This window comes from Artemia sp. Qi Xiang Cuo, chromosome 13 (assembly GCF_049724085.1).
Source record: "Artemia sp. Qi Xiang Cuo chromosome 13, ASM4972408v1, whole genome shotgun sequence".
In the NCBI taxonomy this organism is placed as follows: Eukaryota; Metazoa; Arthropoda; class Branchiopoda; order Anostraca; family Artemiidae; genus Artemia; species Artemia sp. Qi Xiang Cuo.
In genome coordinates this window covers 12,828,940-12,849,539 of record NC_142806.1, presented here as the reverse complement: position 1 = coordinate 12,849,539, position 20,600 = coordinate 12,828,940, and the positions used below count along the sequence as shown (strand labels likewise).

The 20,600-nt window shown below is 32.2% G+C and overlaps 1 protein-coding gene across 4 annotated transcripts in view; it reads right to left on the bottom strand.

The window, feature by feature from the left end:
- LOC148944975 (uncharacterized) overlaps nt 1-18,792 on the bottom strand; it is a 336,360-nt gene extending 317,568 nt beyond the window's left edge. For 3 of the 4 annotated variants that reach the window (XR_016142720.1, XR_016142721.1, XM_089099116.1), the window contains exons 1-3: nt 18,478-18,792; nt 12,739-12,848; nt 11,233-11,388 (exon numbers count right to left, since the gene is read on the bottom strand). Coding sequence is in view for 2 of the 4 variants with exons in the window: in XM_089099116.1 (XP_088955242.1) it covers nt 11,233-11,388; nt 12,739-12,848; nt 18,478-18,778 (567 nt within the window). In the remaining 2 variants the exon portion in view is untranslated. Of the gene's footprint in view, nt 1-3,495; nt 3,598-11,232; nt 11,389-12,738; nt 12,849-18,477 lie in introns of those variants that run through there. The other variant, XM_089099117.1, reaches the window with a different exon arrangement.
- Nucleotides 18,793-20,600: the final 1,808 nt, after the last annotated feature.

Genomic DNA, 20,600 nt, shown 5'->3' with positions numbered 1-20,600 from the left:
CGTTTAATTAGAAAATATAGCTATTTTTAAACAAATAAAAAAAAACTGTAGCTTAAAGAGCGTGTTATTGCCTTGGGGGAGAACCCCCTCACATACGTTATAATTTCTGTTCGTTTTAAGTTCTAATATTCCTTCTTACATTTCAGTTGAAAAAACTTGTTTTTTTTTATTTAATTTCTGATCGTTTCTTAAATAATGCTTGGAAATCCGGCGCCCCCTTCATAGAATTGTCCCTTACCCCAAAGAAACATCCTCCACGAAAATTTTCTCCTGAGTAACCCCCTCCTCTAGCCCCCCCCCCCTCCAGAAAAAAATCCTTCCTGAAAATGGTAGTATACTTCCCAATAACCAATAAATAATGCTGGCAAGTCCGGCGTCCCCTTCATGGCAATTTCCCTTCCCCTATGAAAACTTCCTTCATGAACAGATCCTCCAACATAACCACCGACCCACCCTTCCCTCCCACTACCAGAAAAAAAACTCCTGAAAACTTCGGTATACTTCCCAATAACCAATACTATATGTTAACATTGGGTAAAGTTCATAACTTTTCGCCCTCCCTCTGGGAACTTCGGGTGATTAAGTCATCCTAAAGGACATATTCATCGTATTTTCGACCATGCTGAACAAAATGGCTATCTCAAAATTTTGATTAGGTGATTTTGGGTAAACAATGAGCGTGAGAGGGGGCCAAGTTGCCCTCCATTTTTTTTGGTCACTTAAAAAGGGCACTAAAACTTTTAAATTCCGTTCGAATGAGCCCTCCCACGATATTCTAGGACCACTGGGTCGATACGATCACCCCTGGGAAAAAAAAACAAAAAAAACAAAACAAACAAACAAACAAACAAACAAACAAACAAATAAACACGCATCCGTGATCTTTCTTCTGGCAAAAAATGTAAAATTCCACATTTTTGTAGATAGGAGCTTGAAACCTCTACAGTAGGGTTCTCTGATACGCTGAATATGAAGGTGTTATTTTCATTAAGGTTCTATAACTTTTAGGGGGTCTTTCCCCCTTTTTTTGAAAATCCGCCAAATTTTCTCAGGCGCGTAACTTTTGATGGGTAGCACTAAACTTGATGAAAGTAATATATTTGAAATCAGCATTGAAATCTGATTCTTTTGATATATCTATTGGTATCAAAAACCCGTTTTCTAGAGTTTCGGTTACCATTGAGCCGGGTCGCTCCTTACTTACAGTTCGTTACCACGAACTGTTTGATATATATATATTACTTATATACTATATACAGATATTACTTATATACTATTACTTAGATATTACTGATATACTACATATACTTATATATATATATATATATATATATATATATATATATATATATATTACTTATATACTATATACAGATATCACTTATATACTATATACAGATATTACTTATATATTATTACTTAGATATTACTGATATACTACATTACTTATATGTTTATATATATATATATTACTTATATACTATATACAGATATCACTTATATACTATATACAGATATTACTTATATATATTACTGATATACTACATTACTTATATGTATATATATATATATATATATATATATATATATATATATATATATATATATATATATATATATACTTATATACTATATACAGATATTACTTATATACTATATACAGATATTACTTATATACTATATACAGATATTACTTATATATTACTGGTAGTCTTTTTTAATAACCTTTTTTTAAAATACTGGTAGTCTTAGATATTACTTATATAATATATTACTTATATATTATTACTTAGATATTACTTATATACTACATTACTTATATATATATATTACTTATATATTATATACAGATATTACTTATATAATACTGGTAGTCTTTTTTAATAACTTGCTTACACATTGTATGTTCGGATTCAGTTCAACATCCTCTAAAAGCTACTCCTTAAAGCTCCTAGCCTCAATAGTAGAAGCAGAGGTAGAAAAAGCAGCAGCAGTAGAATGCATATAGTGCTTTTTCGTTAGTTCAACATCTCCCTCAACATCCCAGGAAAGATTCAACTTAATAGCTTAAGATATTCCTGAGATACTTCTGCTCTTTCTATTAGACTAAACCGAAAGGGTGTAAGTGCATCCATGTTTTTTTCAGGGAAAGTTTGGTTAGATGTGAAACTAATCCAAAATCTACGCCTATCTGGATTTTCAATCATAATTTTTTGGTAAGATCTAGCAGGCTAAAATTCGGATAAAAAAGACTACGTTATTTAAAATCAATTTAAAAGGTCTTTCCATAAAAGACCTTTTTTTCAGGGAAAATTAAAGAGAAACAATAAACTAAAGATAAGCAGAAACAAAGTCAAATAATCTTTCCAGCTTAAAACTACCATAAATCACCTCGAACAAATAAACGGAACTCTTAAACGAAAAGAAACTAAATAAAAAACCGAGTGAAACTTTAAACATGCAGAAACTAAGAGGAGTCGGGATACCCCCTAAACCCCTCCGTTCTGTCTTCTAAAGATGTTTATCCATACTCAATTCTTTTTTTAGTACGATTGTTCTGAGTAAAGTGCATATTATTTTCTGTTCTATAAAAGGCATGAGGGGCGTCAGCTGTACTCCTTTTATTCTGAGTCTTAGGCTTAAAAAATTATTAACTTTACACTGATACATTTTTTTTATATACGCTGATATTGTTCCAGTATTAAAATTTTGACTTATCTTCAAGTAGAGTCGTTCCAAATCGGGGAGCGGGCCAAAATGAAAAAATCACCAGGCCCCACTGATAAAGAGGGGGGGGGTTACCCACTTTGATCAATTTTTTTTCTTCAGTTTGCCTTTTTTTGTTTATATTTGAGTCGGGCGGGGAACGCTGCAATTGATTTTTCCCGGGAACAGCCAGCCCTAGGAACGGCTCTGTCTGCAAGGCTGCTACCAAATAGTTTTTCCAGGTTGTAAGAAGTAAGTGTTATGTGTTTTGATTTTTTTTTATTATTATTATTCTAAAGCTTCCTACGTAGAAATCCATGAAGATAAAAACAAACCTACAAAAAACGTGCGTTTTGAATCTAAGAATGTAAATAGAAGCTTTTTCAATCAAGTTTTTAGCAACATAATTTTGGGAGTAAACTTCACTTAGGTGGGGCATGCTTGTAGGGTTTTCTTTAGCCTACATACGACTTTCTTCTTTAGCCTATCTCGAATCTATGTGATTTTTCGGGGTATTTGAGCAACTTTTGATAGTTCCAACAATTTATTCGAGTTCAGAACTTCCTTTTTTATGATGCAAACAAAATAGTACAACATACATGGTTTTAGAAGATTTGTATGTAAAATGATCAGCTACAATTGATTGTAAAATAAAATCCAAATAAGGCAGTCTGAACTTGAGAGACCGGTAATTCTTATTGAGCTAAACAGTAAATAAAACCATCAAGTTGATAGTAATTTCTAGGATAATATGATATTTAGTAAAGGCAGGGCATCCAATAAGTCGCATTTATCTGACGAGTCGATATCCTATGTACAGTGCAGGTGCCAAAGCTTTGGAAAATATTTCTTTACAGTTTCGAGTGTTTTACTAGTCACTTTAGGACAACCCTGAAAAAAAAAATATATGACTAACGATTTCAGAAAAATAAGATAACAATTCAAGGCCATTTAAAGGAAATCAGTATTACTCCAAACCGCTTCACCGAACTTTCACCTAATGAGATTTAGGACTAAAACATCCAATGCTGCGTATTCCGAGTTTGATGTTTTTATAAAAATCAAATTTAGCATTCGATCTTTTTATTTTTTTTTATTTCCTGCTGTTTTGATTCTGGGACTCACTCGACAAGGGTACAGGCCTATGGGTCTATCTTCCTTCATCGGTATTCTATGGAAAAAATACAACCTTGAGAGCTACACCAGAAAGACAGTTAAATAAAATATAAAAGAAACAATAAAGCAACAGAAATATTTACAATGGATTTATGGATAAATAAGGTTCGATACTGCTGTAAGTTATATATAATTTTTTTTTTTTATGAATTTTTTTTTTTTTTTTTTTTTTTTTTAATAGCAAATTCGATGTAGAAGTTGCAATGCAGTTTCTCGGTGCTCACCGTGTTTGATTATCTGTAATGCCATTGAGCCTATTTTTTTTGCATTTATCTGGCTGTTGTGCACATTTAGTCTATTTTGAAATTAGTAGTAAATAAAGAGGATGGGATAAATACGTGGATGCCAAATTTTGGAAATATACTTCACAATTAAATATAGCAGAATTTTCATTCCGTGTTGAATATAAAATAAAAAACACAAATAGCCAAAACAAGAAAAACGATAGGGAATTCTGTTCGTAAGACAGTGAAGATAATTTGAACGAACATTTCGGCCCGACGGCCAAGGGCCGTTCTCAGCAAGACAAAATTATATAAAAGAAGAAAGACTCACCACAATATGCCACCAATAAAACTAAAAAGCTAAATTTTTAAAAACAGTCCCAGCATTCTTAAGCAAGCGAAGTTCAACCAGGACTAATGAAAAAGTGAGGTAAAACAAGGCGATTCATTGAGATGAAAGAAAAATAATTTAAAAACACGTTCTTATTGCTAATCCAGTCTTTTTGGCAGCTAACCTCAAAGGTCTTTTTGAGACCGGTTCTGTGTTAATGTCTATTGATTTTTTTTTAAATATTTTGTAAGATCATTTTTAATTCAATTTGTGCATAGAGCATTTAGTGTATATCCCACAAAGTCCATATTTGAGGAAATATTATTATTAATCTCAGGTCTGATTTCAATTACTTCTCGAACTATCTGTTTTAGGCCTAGGTCATTGTTAATAAGAGCATATTCATCAAAAATTATTTTGTGGCTGGTATTTTCAAATGCATGGCTGTCTAAAGCAAAATCAAATGAAACAGTAGCAATATTAGAATTTAGAGCTTTGTCAAAATTCAAAACCGCTATTTTCAAACTAAAAACATTAAATCATAGTGGTAATTATTTTGATAAATCTTTTTCAATAAGACCCTAAAACCCTTGAAATAGAGTCTGATGAAAACAAAAAGTGCAACATTGGAATCGTCATTGTCAAAAACCTTGTACAGGAAACTTACAGCCCCCAAGCTTGAATAACAAGAAAAAACACTTTCTAGCGTGGCTAGAACTGATCTGTCCACCTATTTTCGTTCCAAAAAAAAAGGACAGGAAAAGAAGGAAACAGCAAAAAACATAAACATAAATAACATAAATAAATTTAAATAAAAACAGAGAAATAAAAGAAAAGCGAGAAAAAAAATGGCCACTAAGATCCGACGAGAAAGCTTCAAACCCAGAAAAAGGCTTCAAACCTATTAACATTCCAGACACGGTCCTGGTTGCTACCCCTTTTGCCCCCCCCTCCCCATTCTGAGCCCTTAAATTAAGAGCATTGAAACAGTTGCATTAAGAGCGGAGGCTCCAGTAAAAAAAATAATGTGATAAGTTTACCTTCTTTATTAGTAAAGACAGTTGTAATTATCAATAGAATTCAATGTCAGCTATTGAGAGATAGATTTTCATGATCCAATTGAGATGTTAAAACTAGCAGGGCAGGAAAACGAAATACCAAAACTTGCACTGAGGCCATAAATTTTAGCTGTTTTAACGTAGAAATAAATTGATATAGTTATAAAATTAAATTTGTTCGTTTTTACGCGTGAGTGGTACATTAATGTGGTTTGCTGTTTTAAAATTCAAAGGTACAACTGAAAGTAGAGCAAACAGGATTGAAAAAAAAACTTAAAAAAACTTCCTTCAAAATTTTTTTTTATAAATAAACTAGTTTTTATAGGGTTCTTTTTAAGAAACTATGCACATCCAATTATCCTGATGAACGTATCCCACAAAAGCTTTGCCCAAGCAAGATGTTAATTTTATATCACTGGTTGAATATATATCTTCAATTTAACCATTGTTAAAACTGAATTTTGTTTCTACAATTGAATACCATTGTTATGGTCCCCCTAAAACTTTGAAAATAATACATATAAAGAAAAACGCCATCTAAAAGAATGGAGAGGAGTATTCTTAACACTCCTTGGGTCTTCTAAGGACCAAAACATGATTTTCCTTACACTGACAACAATCTCCATTTCAAACCATGTGATTTTATTTATCATAACGAGAAAAAAAAACGTACAGAAAGTTTTTATTATTTTGGATGTAGGTTATTAAAAAAAAGAAGAGAAAACGTTAAAAATGCCTTTAATTTGCAAAAAGTGTAAGTAATGTACTGATATTTAAAAGCCACAGGGGCGTTAGCCCTTTTTCTCTTTGCGATAGTTTCTACCCATTTCAAGTAGTACCAAACAAAGTGACGGTAATAGTAGGAGTTTGCACATAGAGCCTTTGGTTAGTTCAAAAACCTCACATCGTACTCCTGAGGTTTCAGCTTAATGCACCAAGTTATTCCTCAGATAAATAATTTCTTAGACCACACTGCTTTTCCATTTACAAAAAATTAAACAAGAAAAACGGGTTTTAATTTCTATAAAGCAGTGAATACAACACATGTAATTAAACAAAAAGACTCCGAATATGAGTTAAGACTTAAAATAATCACCCCAGGCCATGGGGGGATTAATTTAAGCAAAAAGGAGTTTACCAAAGAACAAAAGAAAATCCTTGAAAGAGCTATAAAATTTGGACTAAATCCTAAAAAAAGTACCGAGAGAAGAAATTATTTCAAAGATTGAGACAGAGATCCATAAGTTTCCAAAAGATATAAATAATGTAGATGAGATAAGACTAGGGGTAGTGAATATTTTAACAGATTTTGGTAGTTATCAAGAAAACGTTAAGAACAAAGATATTAAAGTTTTAAAAGATTTAAAAAAAGATGATTCTCTAATAATAACGAAAGCGGATAAGAGCAATACAGTAGTAATCCTAGAAAAAGATGATTATGATAGTAAAATAGAAACAATTCTAAGTGATAATTCAACATATAAAAAACTTAACTCGGACCCAACTGAATTGTATGTTAAAAGATTAAGAAAAGATTTAGAAGACCTTAAAACAAATGGAAGTATCACACCCCAGATGTATCACAAGTTCTTTCCAAGGGGATCAGTTAGCCCTAGAATATATGGTTTGCCAAAAATACATAAAACAGGCATCCCCTTAAGACCTATTGTTTCAACAACCAATTCACCAACGGTAAAAATCGAGAAATGGGCAGCAATGACACTTAAACCATTATTATATCTCCAAAATTTGTATATAAAAAACTCGGAATTTTTTAAAAGATAAACTTATAAGTGTAGAAATATCAGAAGAATCTAGATTGTTCAGTTTTGATATAAAATCCATGTAAATGTATATTCCTTTTGATAAATCGTTTAGTATTTTCTCCAAAAAACTTGAGGAACGAAAAAATGAGATAGAAGAATTATCTTCGAGAATTGAACTGGAAACTATATTAAATTTAGTCAGAATAACTAGCAGGTATAATAACTATTTCACGTTTAGAGATAATTTTTACCATCAAATTAGGAGATTAGCAATGGGAGGGCCTTTAAGTCCGTTGTTAGCAAATATTTATGTAGAGTATGTAGAAAATTTAGCTATAGAAACATATTTTTTTAAATCTAAATTTTGGGGCAGATATATGGATGATATTTTAGTTATTTGGAATTATGAGGAATAACAAATTGAAGGTTTTTTGAAACATTTGAATAATCTGGGAGGAGCATTAATTTTTATAATTGAAAAGGAAACAGAGAATAAGTTACCGTTTCTAGATATTTTGATCCATAGAAATAATAACGAACTAGCGTTTTCAATTTACCGTAAACCGACTAATAACAACCGTTACTTGTCTTTCACATCAAATCATCCGATCCAGGTAAAAAGGGGCGTGGTTATTTCGTTAGTTGATAGGGTATTAAAATTAGCATCACCAGAATACATAAGCAATGAACTAATTTTTATTAAGGATATTCTAATAGGTAATGGCTATCCGGAAAATATGATTTCTCAAGTAATTGAAAAAAGGAAAAAAAAGTTGACGGAACCAAAAATATTATAAGAAGATGGGTCAAATCAACAAACAAATTACATAACTTTGCCTTTTATCCCAATATTATCAAAAAAATTAAGAAGAGAATTAAAAAAACATAATATAAATACAGCATTTAAATCAGGACATAATATAAGCTCGTTGTTAAATAAAGGGAAAGACAAGGTACCGAGAAATTTGCAAAAGGGAGCATACAAGATTCCATGTTCTTGTGGTAAATTTTATGTGGGAAGAACGCAACAGATTTTAGAAAATAGGCTACAGCAACACAAGAATGCCATAGATTGCGCTCTAAAACAAAACAAAACACCAGAAATGTTTGAGTCAGCTGTTGCAGAACATCTTTATAATTTTCATCATCACAGTATTTTATGAGGAAAAGGAAGTATTTATGAGGAAGGTCTCTTAAAGAGGACCAAAAGCGCACTCTAATCTGTAGCTCTTTCTTTTCTTCACTGTTTGCAGTTTTGTCGTATTCAAGAACAAAGTAAGCTTCACCTATGTCCTTCATAAGATTCTTTTTAAAGTCTGGGTGAAGTGTATCAGTTATAATGTACATAGCTTTCTTTGCACTCCTCAACATCCCGGCCGGTAGCTTACAGAAGAATATGGCTTCAAAGACATCAATGGTCCCCTCAGATGAAGCTGCAGACATAGACTTGCAAGGACTTGAGTACCCATATGATTTCTCTGTATGCAGCATCTTTCTGACAAAACATTTCAAGAGTTTTACTTCCATTGCTAGCTGATGTTTCCTCGCATTAGGACTGTTGTCTAGCAGATCCACACAATCGTAAATGTCACGGATTGACATGGATCGCAATCTGTTTCTTGTGCTCTTCCTAGAAAGCATGCTGATTCAAGGTGTAAAAGCCTTTGCGGTAGCTGAGTTTGTTCCCACATATTTTACAGTAAGAAGAAGACTCATCATCGCCAATCCGACGCAGTCTGTTTATCTTTCTGCCACTCCTGTCTTCTTTAGTTAACCTAAAGCGACAAAATTTACAGTTTCCCATTGTCTTTCCTAAATAGACTTTGGGACCTAAAAGACAAGTAGGTTCAAACACAGCAGGAAAAAATTAAGATTTTTGCACCTGAATATTTCACTCATGGTACTCTTCTCACTCAACCTGCAATTAGTTTATTAACTAACCTCAGGTAAAGAATACATAATTTGTACCATTGAATGTTACCACAATATGACCAATTCATCCCACTCACCCTATAGGTTAAGGTTCCTCTCTATCCTTGAAAAGTACTACAATTTTACCCATCTATCCCACCCACAATATAGTCCAATTTTGTGCCGTTATTAGCTTCCTATGTTTACAACAGCTAATAGACACTTGGCCACAGAGGAAGTTCCCACTGTTTTGTTTAATTTTTTGAGGACTGCGACGACGTAACCAAAAGACCAGTATAACCAGATTTGTGGAGAAGCTATATTATCTAAAGAGGATCTTTAAAAAATATCAGGCTTCAGTTTTCAAACATACCATGCTCCCAAATAGAGACTTTTGGAGATGTTAAGGAAATTTCTGCATTAAAAGGGACCTGCAAGGGACTTCAGCCAAAAAGGGACTTTTAGAGACTAATTCCAAGCCCTAAAATAAAATAAATGATATCTGGTTGATATTTATATCATGAATTTTTTTTTTTTTAGCAATGGTAATACGAAGAAACTTTGAATGGCTGGATACGGGGAGTATTACGACTATAAACATATGATTAATCTTTAGAAAAAATTATGCTTCCTAAGTACTTCATTACAGGGCAAAAATTCCAGCAAGAATTTCAATCTGTATGATTTGGGAACCAAAGTGGGACAGTTGCACCTTCTACATTTTAACTATTCTCACATCCAAGATTTGATTGGAAAGTTATACATGGTGCACCATCTATGAATAAAAAAGAGTATGAGGGTTTTCAAGCTAAATGAGAGAGTGATCCGTGGCTCATTGAAGACGAAAAAGACATACAGTCCCTTTCAATTTTATGCAAGACAAAATAGTGCACCTGCAATATCTCAGGAGCGGCAATTGAATGACGTTGAAATTTCCAAACAATGTTGAAAGGAATTTTGAATTAAATATGAAAATGTCTTGTGAATCCGGGTCGTCAAAAGAATGTATCTGAAACCTTTCAAACGATCTGGATAGTTTCGTTTCTGTTTATAAAGGTGCAAGTCAAGGTGCTACCATTTCACCAACTCTTTTTAGCAATGGTGTCTAAGATGCTCAATCAAAATTGCGCATCCCCATGCATACAAGCAGCAACATACGTGACACTTGTCTGTTATAAACATAATATCCTTAATCTTAGCAGGATGATACAACGTATCGTGGAAAATTAAAAGTTTACTCGATAATAAATATTTTAAACTGGGTAGAGAGTTTAACTGTAAAAAATCGGAGCTTGTTTCATTAAAATGGAACAACAGGAGTCCCACTTCGTTGGTCCAGGTGGGGCGTTTTTTTTTTTCATAGAGCCAGTACAACAACCTCTTTACCTCGGTCTTTCAAATGAACGATAACCAGAACAAACATGTTTGCTTCTTCTTTCCCACCTTGAAAAAAAGCGTTGTCCGCCTTAGGCCTCAGTTGTTCGAAATAAAAAATGTTTCAATAAACTAATCCTTGCTGAACAGTATAATTTACCAACACTACCATATTTTCTATATACAGCACCATTTTAAAAGATTTTACACAAAACGGATAAACGTAAAATCTGTTCAGTATATTTCAAGTTTACAAAATCTTTACTTCATTTACCCTCTTGGATCCACAAATTTACAAATTCATCAATTTTAAAATTGTAGGTCCAGCAATACTTCTGTTAAAATGTGTCTTGAAACATAAACACAAAATCAGTTTTCATACATGGTATACCCTTCTTATACAGTGATGTTTAAAGTATTATGTATGTAAGAGTAGTTAAAAGTTTAATACGGTATATAATCTTCATCAACTGTTTTGATAAACGTTATAATGTCTTTTTTTTGTCATTCCCTTTTTTATGTCTATTTGGTACTCCGCCTGTGTTCTTTTTAAATAAATAAAGCTTATAATAAGTAAATAAATAAAGGTTTTAAAAAAGTTAAGGTCACAAATGAAATAATACAGCAATGTCGAAGATCCAATCTACTAAAAAACTGAAAAATGGGAACAACCGACTAAAAATTACCTGTAAGTTGAGGACACGTAGTCGTTTTAATTCTGGAAGGAGTTTAGACAAACCCAAGTCAGTAAGTTTGTCGCAAAAACTTAAATCTAATTCTTCTATAGATCGCTTGAACGATTCTGGTTGACCTGCAAGGTTCACAAGACCACAATCGGTAATCTGGAATTAAAATAAAATTCGAACATCATAAATGCATAGCCTATACATCTAAAACCGGTAAAAATTAAATTGCATAAAAATGAAAAGTGCGTGTAAAAATATATGAAAAAACTTTATTGTTCTTTACACAGTAAAATATAGGGTATTTATACCCGATGTACTGTGAATATAACTCATATACTTTGAAAATAACTCATGCAATTTTAACATAACTCATATACTCATATATTTTGGAAAAAAACTGCATCCATATTTCTATTTCAGGTTTGGAATTTTATCTTATACTTGAGGGCAAAAGACGGACCAAAAGATGATATTTATCATCATTTATCATTATAAAATCTGGCAAAAAAATTCTATACATTGAAGTATATAGTGATCTCTTTTATTATGCCTTTTGCAACCTTTTGCTATTTGTCAGAACTGCACATCCTGCTAAAATTTCTGACACTATGGAAGTGAAAGGAGAATTATTTTGTGAGAAAGGGTTAAAGACATTACTAAAATAATTAAAACAATAATGCCTCAGGCACTGTTAGTCTGATAAATGAGTCTTTTGAATATGGTGGTTGCGAAGCTACAGATAAATAATTCAACATAGTGAAAGTATTTTTTGAAAAAGGGGAGGTACATAGCAATTTTAGAAAACCTCAACTAAACACCTATATAGGAAAGACGATACGAGCAAATGTGGTAATTATAGAGGCATTCTGGTTTCTGTCGCAAGTAAATTGCATAGAATGATGATACTGTTGGGACTTAAACATCCTGTGATAAAGATTTAAGAGAAAAACAGCGTAGCTTTAAGAAGAGGAGAGGATGGGTCGGCCGAATTTCCACTTTATAGAATTACGAATTTCCACTGAGAAGTGTCTGTGTTATCATGCCTCTTTAGTCCTCAGTTTTCTTTCAGATTATGAGCAAGCGTTTAATTCAGCCAGCAGAAGATATTTAAAGAAGATTCTATCCATGCATGGCGTACAATATAAAATAAAAATTAAATTGATAAGTGCCATGTCCAAAAATAAAACTGCAAAGGTTAATATGGGGCACTGGGTTAGTTTTGACTCTCGCTAGTTTTGAATTGATCAGGAGATGAGCACGGATGCGTTCTATACCTATTTATAAAGATCATCTTGATGAACTCTATCTTAAGGAACACATCAAAAGTTATAGAATAACACGGAATCAAATGAAAAAGTTGAACTCTCTTAGACTTAAATTATGCAGAGAATTTGAGCAGTCTAGATAAATGTTAGCAATAAAATACATTTTTGGAGGTTTTAAGAGCATATGTAATCATATATGCATGCATTATGTATCTACACAAAAAGAGAGAGAATTACAAACCTGAGAGCAGTGTCTTAAAGAAAGTTTCTTTAAAGAACAGGACGTAAATGCTGACTCCAAAGATACGTCAGTCACTCTAATGCAGTATCTGAGGTCTAACTCAGTCAGCCCTGCAAAGTGAATAAAACAAAATAAAAAAAAAAGACAAAACAAAAACAGCAACAAAGACAGTCATACAACAAAAATTAAAGCTATAAAAATTCTGCAGATTATTCTTTTAACTGGAAAAACTGCCTACAAAAACGTGAATAAATTGTAATTTGAAAAAAAGGCTCCGACGATGTTCAAGCACTGCAGATACGAAGAAAGAGGGGCTGTGCTGCTTCGTCACAATATACCACCCTCAAAATTTAGATATCTTAACAGTTAACCCAACAATTCCCTATTTTCTTCGACAAATCTTTTCTTCCGATTTCTCTCCTCGCTCTTTTGCTAGTTTGAACTTTGTCCTAATTCTTCAAGAACAACTCCTGAAAGACAAAGTTCGCTTAATTACTAGAATGAGAAGTTCCTTTAAAAGAACTAAAACCTTTAGTGTGAAAAGCAATGTGTTGAAAGATATGTAAATAACTTAGGAATAATCAAAGACACTAAGCAGTTAAGAATAAGCGTCTTAAAACCACCTTTTTAGATACTGTACTCCACTTTTTTTGGTATTATATGTAATACCAAAGACAAAAATAATACCGAAGACTTAAATCCTGACTAGGTGAAAAACTACACTTATTCACACAGAAAAAGCACATTTTTGTTTTTATATAGATTTGGTACATAAACAAACACTGTAAGATGACAAAATTTCGACTTAGTGCAATAAACAGGGCTTAAACCCTGATTACGTGCAAAAAGTATGTATGTCCAAGCACAATAAATAATTTAATTCTCAAATAAAAAAGTCTGAGTCACAGCAGTAATGAGGCAATCCCTGAATCAGGAGAAAACAAATTCAAGCAATGGCACCTCAAAAACAGTTGAAAAAACAAGAACCGCCTTGATTTGATATAAAAAGCACATCAACTCAGGTATGATGGACTAAAAAGTAAACATTCGGTACGAATCCAAGGTCTTACTTAAAGTCAAATGAATAAAAATAGTAAATGAAGCATTCAATTAAATTTTTATATTAACTTCGTTTATTCTTAGGGTTTCTCTTTGGCAATGAATGCGTCATGGCGCGGCATTAATGTCTTGGAAACTAGAAAGCTCAATATTAAGTTCTTAAATAATTTCATATTGACTGGCTGTCAATATGTCAATAATAATTTCATACAAAAACACTTATCACTCAATTCAGTCTTTGAACAATAAAAACTGTTATTAAACAAGTTTTTCTCCTAAGTCCTTTGGAAATTGCCACTTATAATAAAAAATCAAGAAGGAAAAACTTCTTTAATAGTATTATTTGTACAAGATGTTACAGCATGGACAAGATATTTGATTTTTCAAATTCTGTTCTCTTTAATGGATTTATATGATTTACTGGTGTTTTTTTTTTTTATAAACAAATTATAGGATTTCCTATGGATGGTAATGCCAGTCTATTTATAACTGAGTTGTTTTTAATCCAACTAGAATATGTTTGAATGAGATATTTGAATGATTAATTGGATTTAAACTGTGATGACATTAATAGGATATAAAAAAATATTTACCCAATCAAATCGGTTCTGGAACTTAGTCACGGTACATGTCAAGAAGAGTACTTTTTAGATTTAAATATTAAAATTTCTGATGAATTAGATTTTAAAATACGTAACAGTGTGGATGATATCAATTTTGAAACGATCAATTTACTGTTCCAACAAACTGAAATACATTCAAAAATCGCATATTCAGCCCTATTATTCACAATTATTTAGGTATGCAAGAATATGCAGTAATTAAACTGATTCTAACAATAGATGTCAAATTTTAAGCTATGAACTAGTTTCGAGAGATTTGTCGATGAACAAAATAGCTCGACAATTCTAAAAATTAGTTTTGAAAATGAAGAAATTTTAAATTGATAAACACAATTACCATGTAATAGGGCGAGAATTTTTTTTTCTAATTTCTCTTTGTTTCTCCGATTTGGGTTCTTTGATACAAATAGTATAGCATACTGTATCCATATCAGCTTGAAAGGGTGTTCAAATATAATGATTCCATAGAACCAATAAATCAACTTATCTTCAAATCCATTCTGGGTTTGTTGAACATAGATCTGTTCTAAAAAGTGTTTTGGTCCCATGCACAAGTTTGCTCCTAACAGGGATGCATCTAATATCCTCCTGCATGTATTTTTGATGGTTTTTAGAATGCATATATTTCACATGGTTCACCTATCACAGGTATACCATATTCGACAACTTAGGGTAAGCGCGCCACTATGCCTGGGTCAGGAATTTTAAACTCCAAAACCCATAAGAGCGAGTGTGCATTTCTCTGATGAGTCCTGATTGATGGTGATCACTTGAAAATAACTCATTAGATTTGATATGTTTTCACTTTTAAGCTTACGATGGCTTATTACGGAGGCTTTTGATGGTAAATCACTTTAGTGTTGGTCGTTCACGGATCCTTATTTTTTGTTGATCGTGTTCAGCTGTACTATTGGACCTGAGTGATTGGATGGATGAGTAGGGTCAAGATTTTATTCAACTACTCATCTATTTAAATTATTAAAAATTTCCGAAATTATACTAAGTAGACTAGGCTATTTAAATGAAATACAGTTAACTATGGGGAAATGATAAAAATTTTAGATCAAGGGTAAATTTCTTAATTATTGAAGAGCAATTATTGAAAGGGCAAATTGATTCTTTCTTCGCGTATTAATTACCTTTAACATATTATAATAAAACATTAGTTGCTCAAAAGTTACAATACAGCAGAGCTTGAAAAGATCTTTTCAATAAAAAGATTGAACAGCAGAAGGGTACCGAGAAGACCAGAATCAGGATGACCTCAGCCCCCAGCATACCAAATATTCAACAAGGACTTGAAAAGATTAACGCCCCCTCCCTGTATTTTTACAAAAAAATATTCAAAATTATTGTAGAAACCTACAGATGAAAGTATTCCTATATAAATGATAAAAATACCTATTAAAAAATAGCATTGTACACGAGGATGACACTAGTCTTTGGATGGTAGAGTGGTCTAATTTTTGTTCACTCTTGATTCACTCTGGTGTAATTTAAGCTCTACTTGATTTCATCGTCTTTTTTTCCTTTCTGATGAATTCCGTAATTGCGTCCTCAAATTCAATTAAGAAATTTTTAAGGTTGTTCCTTTTCATTGGTCAGAAGAATATTCATCACTAACTGCGATGGACCTCAAAATCAATCCTGCATCTGCAACGTTCGCAGCGTTTTTCATCACACACATTACTCATACCTTAAAATTGCAAAGAAATTTTTATCAAAGGAAATTTACGAACTTCATTTCTGCTAAAATTCAGGCTTTGTCACTCTACTTTTCTTTGAAAAGATTACTACTAAATACAGAATTCTTTTATCTCAGTTTGACATTTCACTCATGATTTTAGCATGAGCTTAGCTTCCCTGTTTAAGAACTATAATATTGGATTGCAATTTAAATTGCGGGCAAAACTTAAATGTTCAGTAAAAAAAAATTCAAACCTGTCGTTTGTGACGGTATTTCTTTGAGCAATGGATTATTAAGATAATTTTGAAACAATTTGAAACAACAATACTTTTGGATCATTTTTAAAAGGCGTGTCCCGAATCCAAGAGGTATCTACTTTAAACTAGGGTTGCCTTGAACCAAGAATATACTGATAATTGACAGGCAATTCGAAAATAATGGCCTTTTTTTCGAGCCTCATCTAAAACACACTAATATTATTTTTATTTTCTTTTCATTTGAAAGGCCCCTTCTAGTTGAAGCACAAATAAAAAGACTCTTAATGGATAAGACAGATTTTCTATTTTATTTTTCTATTTCTAATTTAGCAAGCCTATGGATTAAAGACGTCCCCTTTCCCAATAGCAAACACTGTATATAAAAAATGGGAACTCGCATAACTAGGGGGTTGGTATCCCAAAGGAAGGGGTGATCAGGGGATCATGTCAACCATAGATGCATAGTCATTAGACCTTAAACCAAGTTGAAAAAAAAACTATTATCTCCAAATTTCGATAAAATATCTTTTCGGGAGAGCGCAGATGAAAAGGGCGTGAAAGTAGGGTTACTGTCCTCCAAACGCTTTCGACTCTTAAAATGGGAATTACAAATTTATCGATTTCCATTTAAAAAAGCCTTCTTTGAAGTTTCAGTGGCAATTCCTTCAACACCAAGTAGCCTGGGAAAAAATAATATATTGAAGTCTTACCACTCTTTTCATAGGCGGCACTATTGCAACGAAGGTGATACTTATATTTTCTTTTTTGGCATAGGAATCCCAAGATTTAAGGATATTGGTTTTAAGCCCATCGTTTTGGGGGTCCCAAACTAAAACAATGTTGGTAATTTATAGTTTTTTCCCCATAAGTCTAATGTTCTAAGCATCAAGAGGTTTTGGAATTTTTGTTTCATTCTGTTCGCAAAGAAAAACTTGTTTTGTGGACCTCTTTCACGTCTGTTTCCACAGAAACCATCTTTTTTCAATTTGTTCCAGAGCCTTCTTGACTCGGAAACTTAATTATTTAAGCTTTACAACAATCAAAAACAGGATTTCAGCCTGGGTCTTTTGTGTGAAATAGATAAAAAGTTTTGCTTGATGTTTAATAGGACTAGTTTGTGCAAAGGAAGCTCGGCACTATGTTTCAGACTGATTAGAGACAAAACTTTTTTTTACCCATTATAGGCCTTCTTAAACGTTATTTCTGCCTTAATAAAAATGTGAGCTACTTCTGGGCTAAAGAAAAGCCCTTAAAAATTTCAGGCCAATCAAAATTAAACGTACTGGTCCTTTTCGATTCAATCATTTGTATAATTTACGGTTCCTGCTCGTGGGGCGGTGTGAGTTATGTCATCCATGGAGAACCATATATTCGATTTTTCGGAAATTCTGAGAAAAACAAATGTCGGTAAATTTTGGCCTAATGCAATGGGAAGCCCAGGGGTAAACAGGAAAGAGAGCTCAGGAGCCAAAGGATACTAACAGTTTCAATTCAGATCAAACATACTAGTTTCAGACGTTTCTACAACAATTCTTTCAATGTGATATATTCAGAAAAAAGTGTAACCAACACTTGGCTCTTTACTGAGTTATTACTTATGCTTTGACTTTAACTGATAAGATAACTGTTTTATAGGTCTTATCATTTTTCCTAATTTAGATAGATGATAATAGAAAAAAACCCAATAGCTTCATTGGCCAGGGTATAAGGGAATCGACGGGGTTTTATCGTGAATTTTCCTTCAGCAAGATAGACAGAAAATCTGCATATGATCTGCACTCACTCTGGCTAAGCTACAATAAAAATGAATATACATACTTTTCAAATGGCTTAGCGGAGGTTTGGCAGCGTCATTATAGATACATTGATTTTGACTGATAAGATGATTGCTTTATAGATCTTACGTTGTTCTTCTATTTTAGACAGATGATAATAAAAATAAAAAAAGTAAAAACTAATTTAGATAGATGATAAAAAAAGAAGAACTAATTAAAAAGTGAAAGGCAATTGACACAATTTTACAGTGAATAATTCTTCGGTAAAATAGACAAAAACCCTGTATTTGATCTGCGCTCACTCTAGCTGAACTACAGTAAAAAATTAATTTACGTACTTTTCAAATTACTAAGCGGAGGTCTGTCCACGTCAACTCCAACATCTTTGAGTCCGATCAATGCATCATCGCTTATATTACAGTTTTCCACTCTAAGAACAACTAAATTCACCAAGTTAGTAGTTATTTCTCGAAACAACTTTTTATCCAAAGGGCACGACGATAAACTAAGAAATGTCAACTTTAGGAGCCGTGAGGCAATAAATTGGAGGCACTTCTTGACATTTTCTATAGCAGGTCTTCCAATTAGGACATCGAGGTCCTGCTTTAGGTACCTAAAACATGTGTGTCGATCAGACATGCCAAAGTCTATGTCTAAATGTGTCAACTGTATATCCCGTGGCTTGTCCAACAATCTTTGTAAAATTGTCGGCTTTGGAAAATTGCTGAGATAATCGTAAAAATCAAAACGTTCTATTTGAAGAGTTCTAAGTTCCTTTAAGTATATTAAAGGCTCTAGCCCACAGGAATCGGACACTGTACCATTGAAACGGAGCGTTATTAATTTTTCCAGGTGACGACAGAGCAAATTGAAATGTTCAGTAGAAATATAATCGATATTCAGACTTAGATGGACTATTCCGGTTTGGTAAGTAGTGATAGCGTTGATTACAGAGGCATCGACAATAAGGCTGATACTCTTTTAGTAGCTTCAATGATGTTAGTCTCAAATCTGGTACTTTTAGCAAACAAACCAATTGGTCCCTGCTTATACATCTGTCACCAATTTCAATTGAAACGATGGTGGCAACTTTCGGTTCAACTATACGTCGTACTAGGTTGTATTCGGGTAAAGGTAGCATTCGACCTTCTGGGTATTTTTCGTACCTCACAGACAGGGAAAGGTGAACTAGGTTCGGCATGAAATTGGTCAACTTTATTAGCGATTTATCCGTGTAATAAGGACTATCCTCATTCCCTGTAATTTCAAGATGACTTACACTTACTAGGTTTATTAAATCACAAACTGAATCCGTGTCACCATCAGCACATTCACACGAATCCACATTGAGGCTCACTAAGGAAGTACAGGAACAAAGAAAACTCTCAATTTGTCTTTCATTTATTCTACACTTGTAGAACCTTAGATGATTTACATGATGTGAGAAAAGGTTCCAAAAGTCCAATACTTGTTCCCATTCTGTTTCTGAAGTATCGAGACCAAATTCCTATGTAAAGAAAAAACAAATTAGACAAGATACGACACTAAAGATGTAAAACGTCTAACAGTGGAGGTTCTATTCAAAACAGTCCGAACAAATCGCGGTCAGCAAGAATTTAAAATAACATAGAAAACTTAATTTTTCTTCCATTTATTTTAGAATTGTTAAATCTAAGATGATTGACCTGACGTTAGAAAACCTTTCAGTGATCAAAAACCACCCTTCGGCTCCTGAAAATAAAATCTTAGCTAATCTTAGCTCACTGTTTTAGCCTACAGGAACGCAATGTTGAAAATATTTAGTAAAGATCAAAATTAGCCACATACGGTCGCCATTTTCAAAAACACATTATATACAATAATATATATATATATATATATATATATATATATATATATATATATATATATAATATATATATATATATATATATATATATATATATATATATATATATATATATATATATATATATATATATATATATATATATATATATATATATATATATATATATATATATATATATATATATATATATATATATATATATATATATATATATATATATATATATATATATATATATATATATATATATATATATATATATATATATATATATATATATATATATATATATATATATATATATATATATATATATATATATATATATATATATATATATATATATATATATATATATATATATATATATATATATATATATATGTGAGTATATATATTGGATATGTATATATTTATTCTGTTTCTCGATATACGGTCTATATTTTTCGATAGTTGATATCTTGAGATACATTCGCATAAAAAAACGATCTAGATAGGTCAGAGGTCTGAGAAATATCGTAAAGAACCGTAATTTTGATTTTTGCAAATGACATCACGTAGTAAAAATTACAATGACGTTTTGCAGGTAAAAAAATTACAATGTCATGT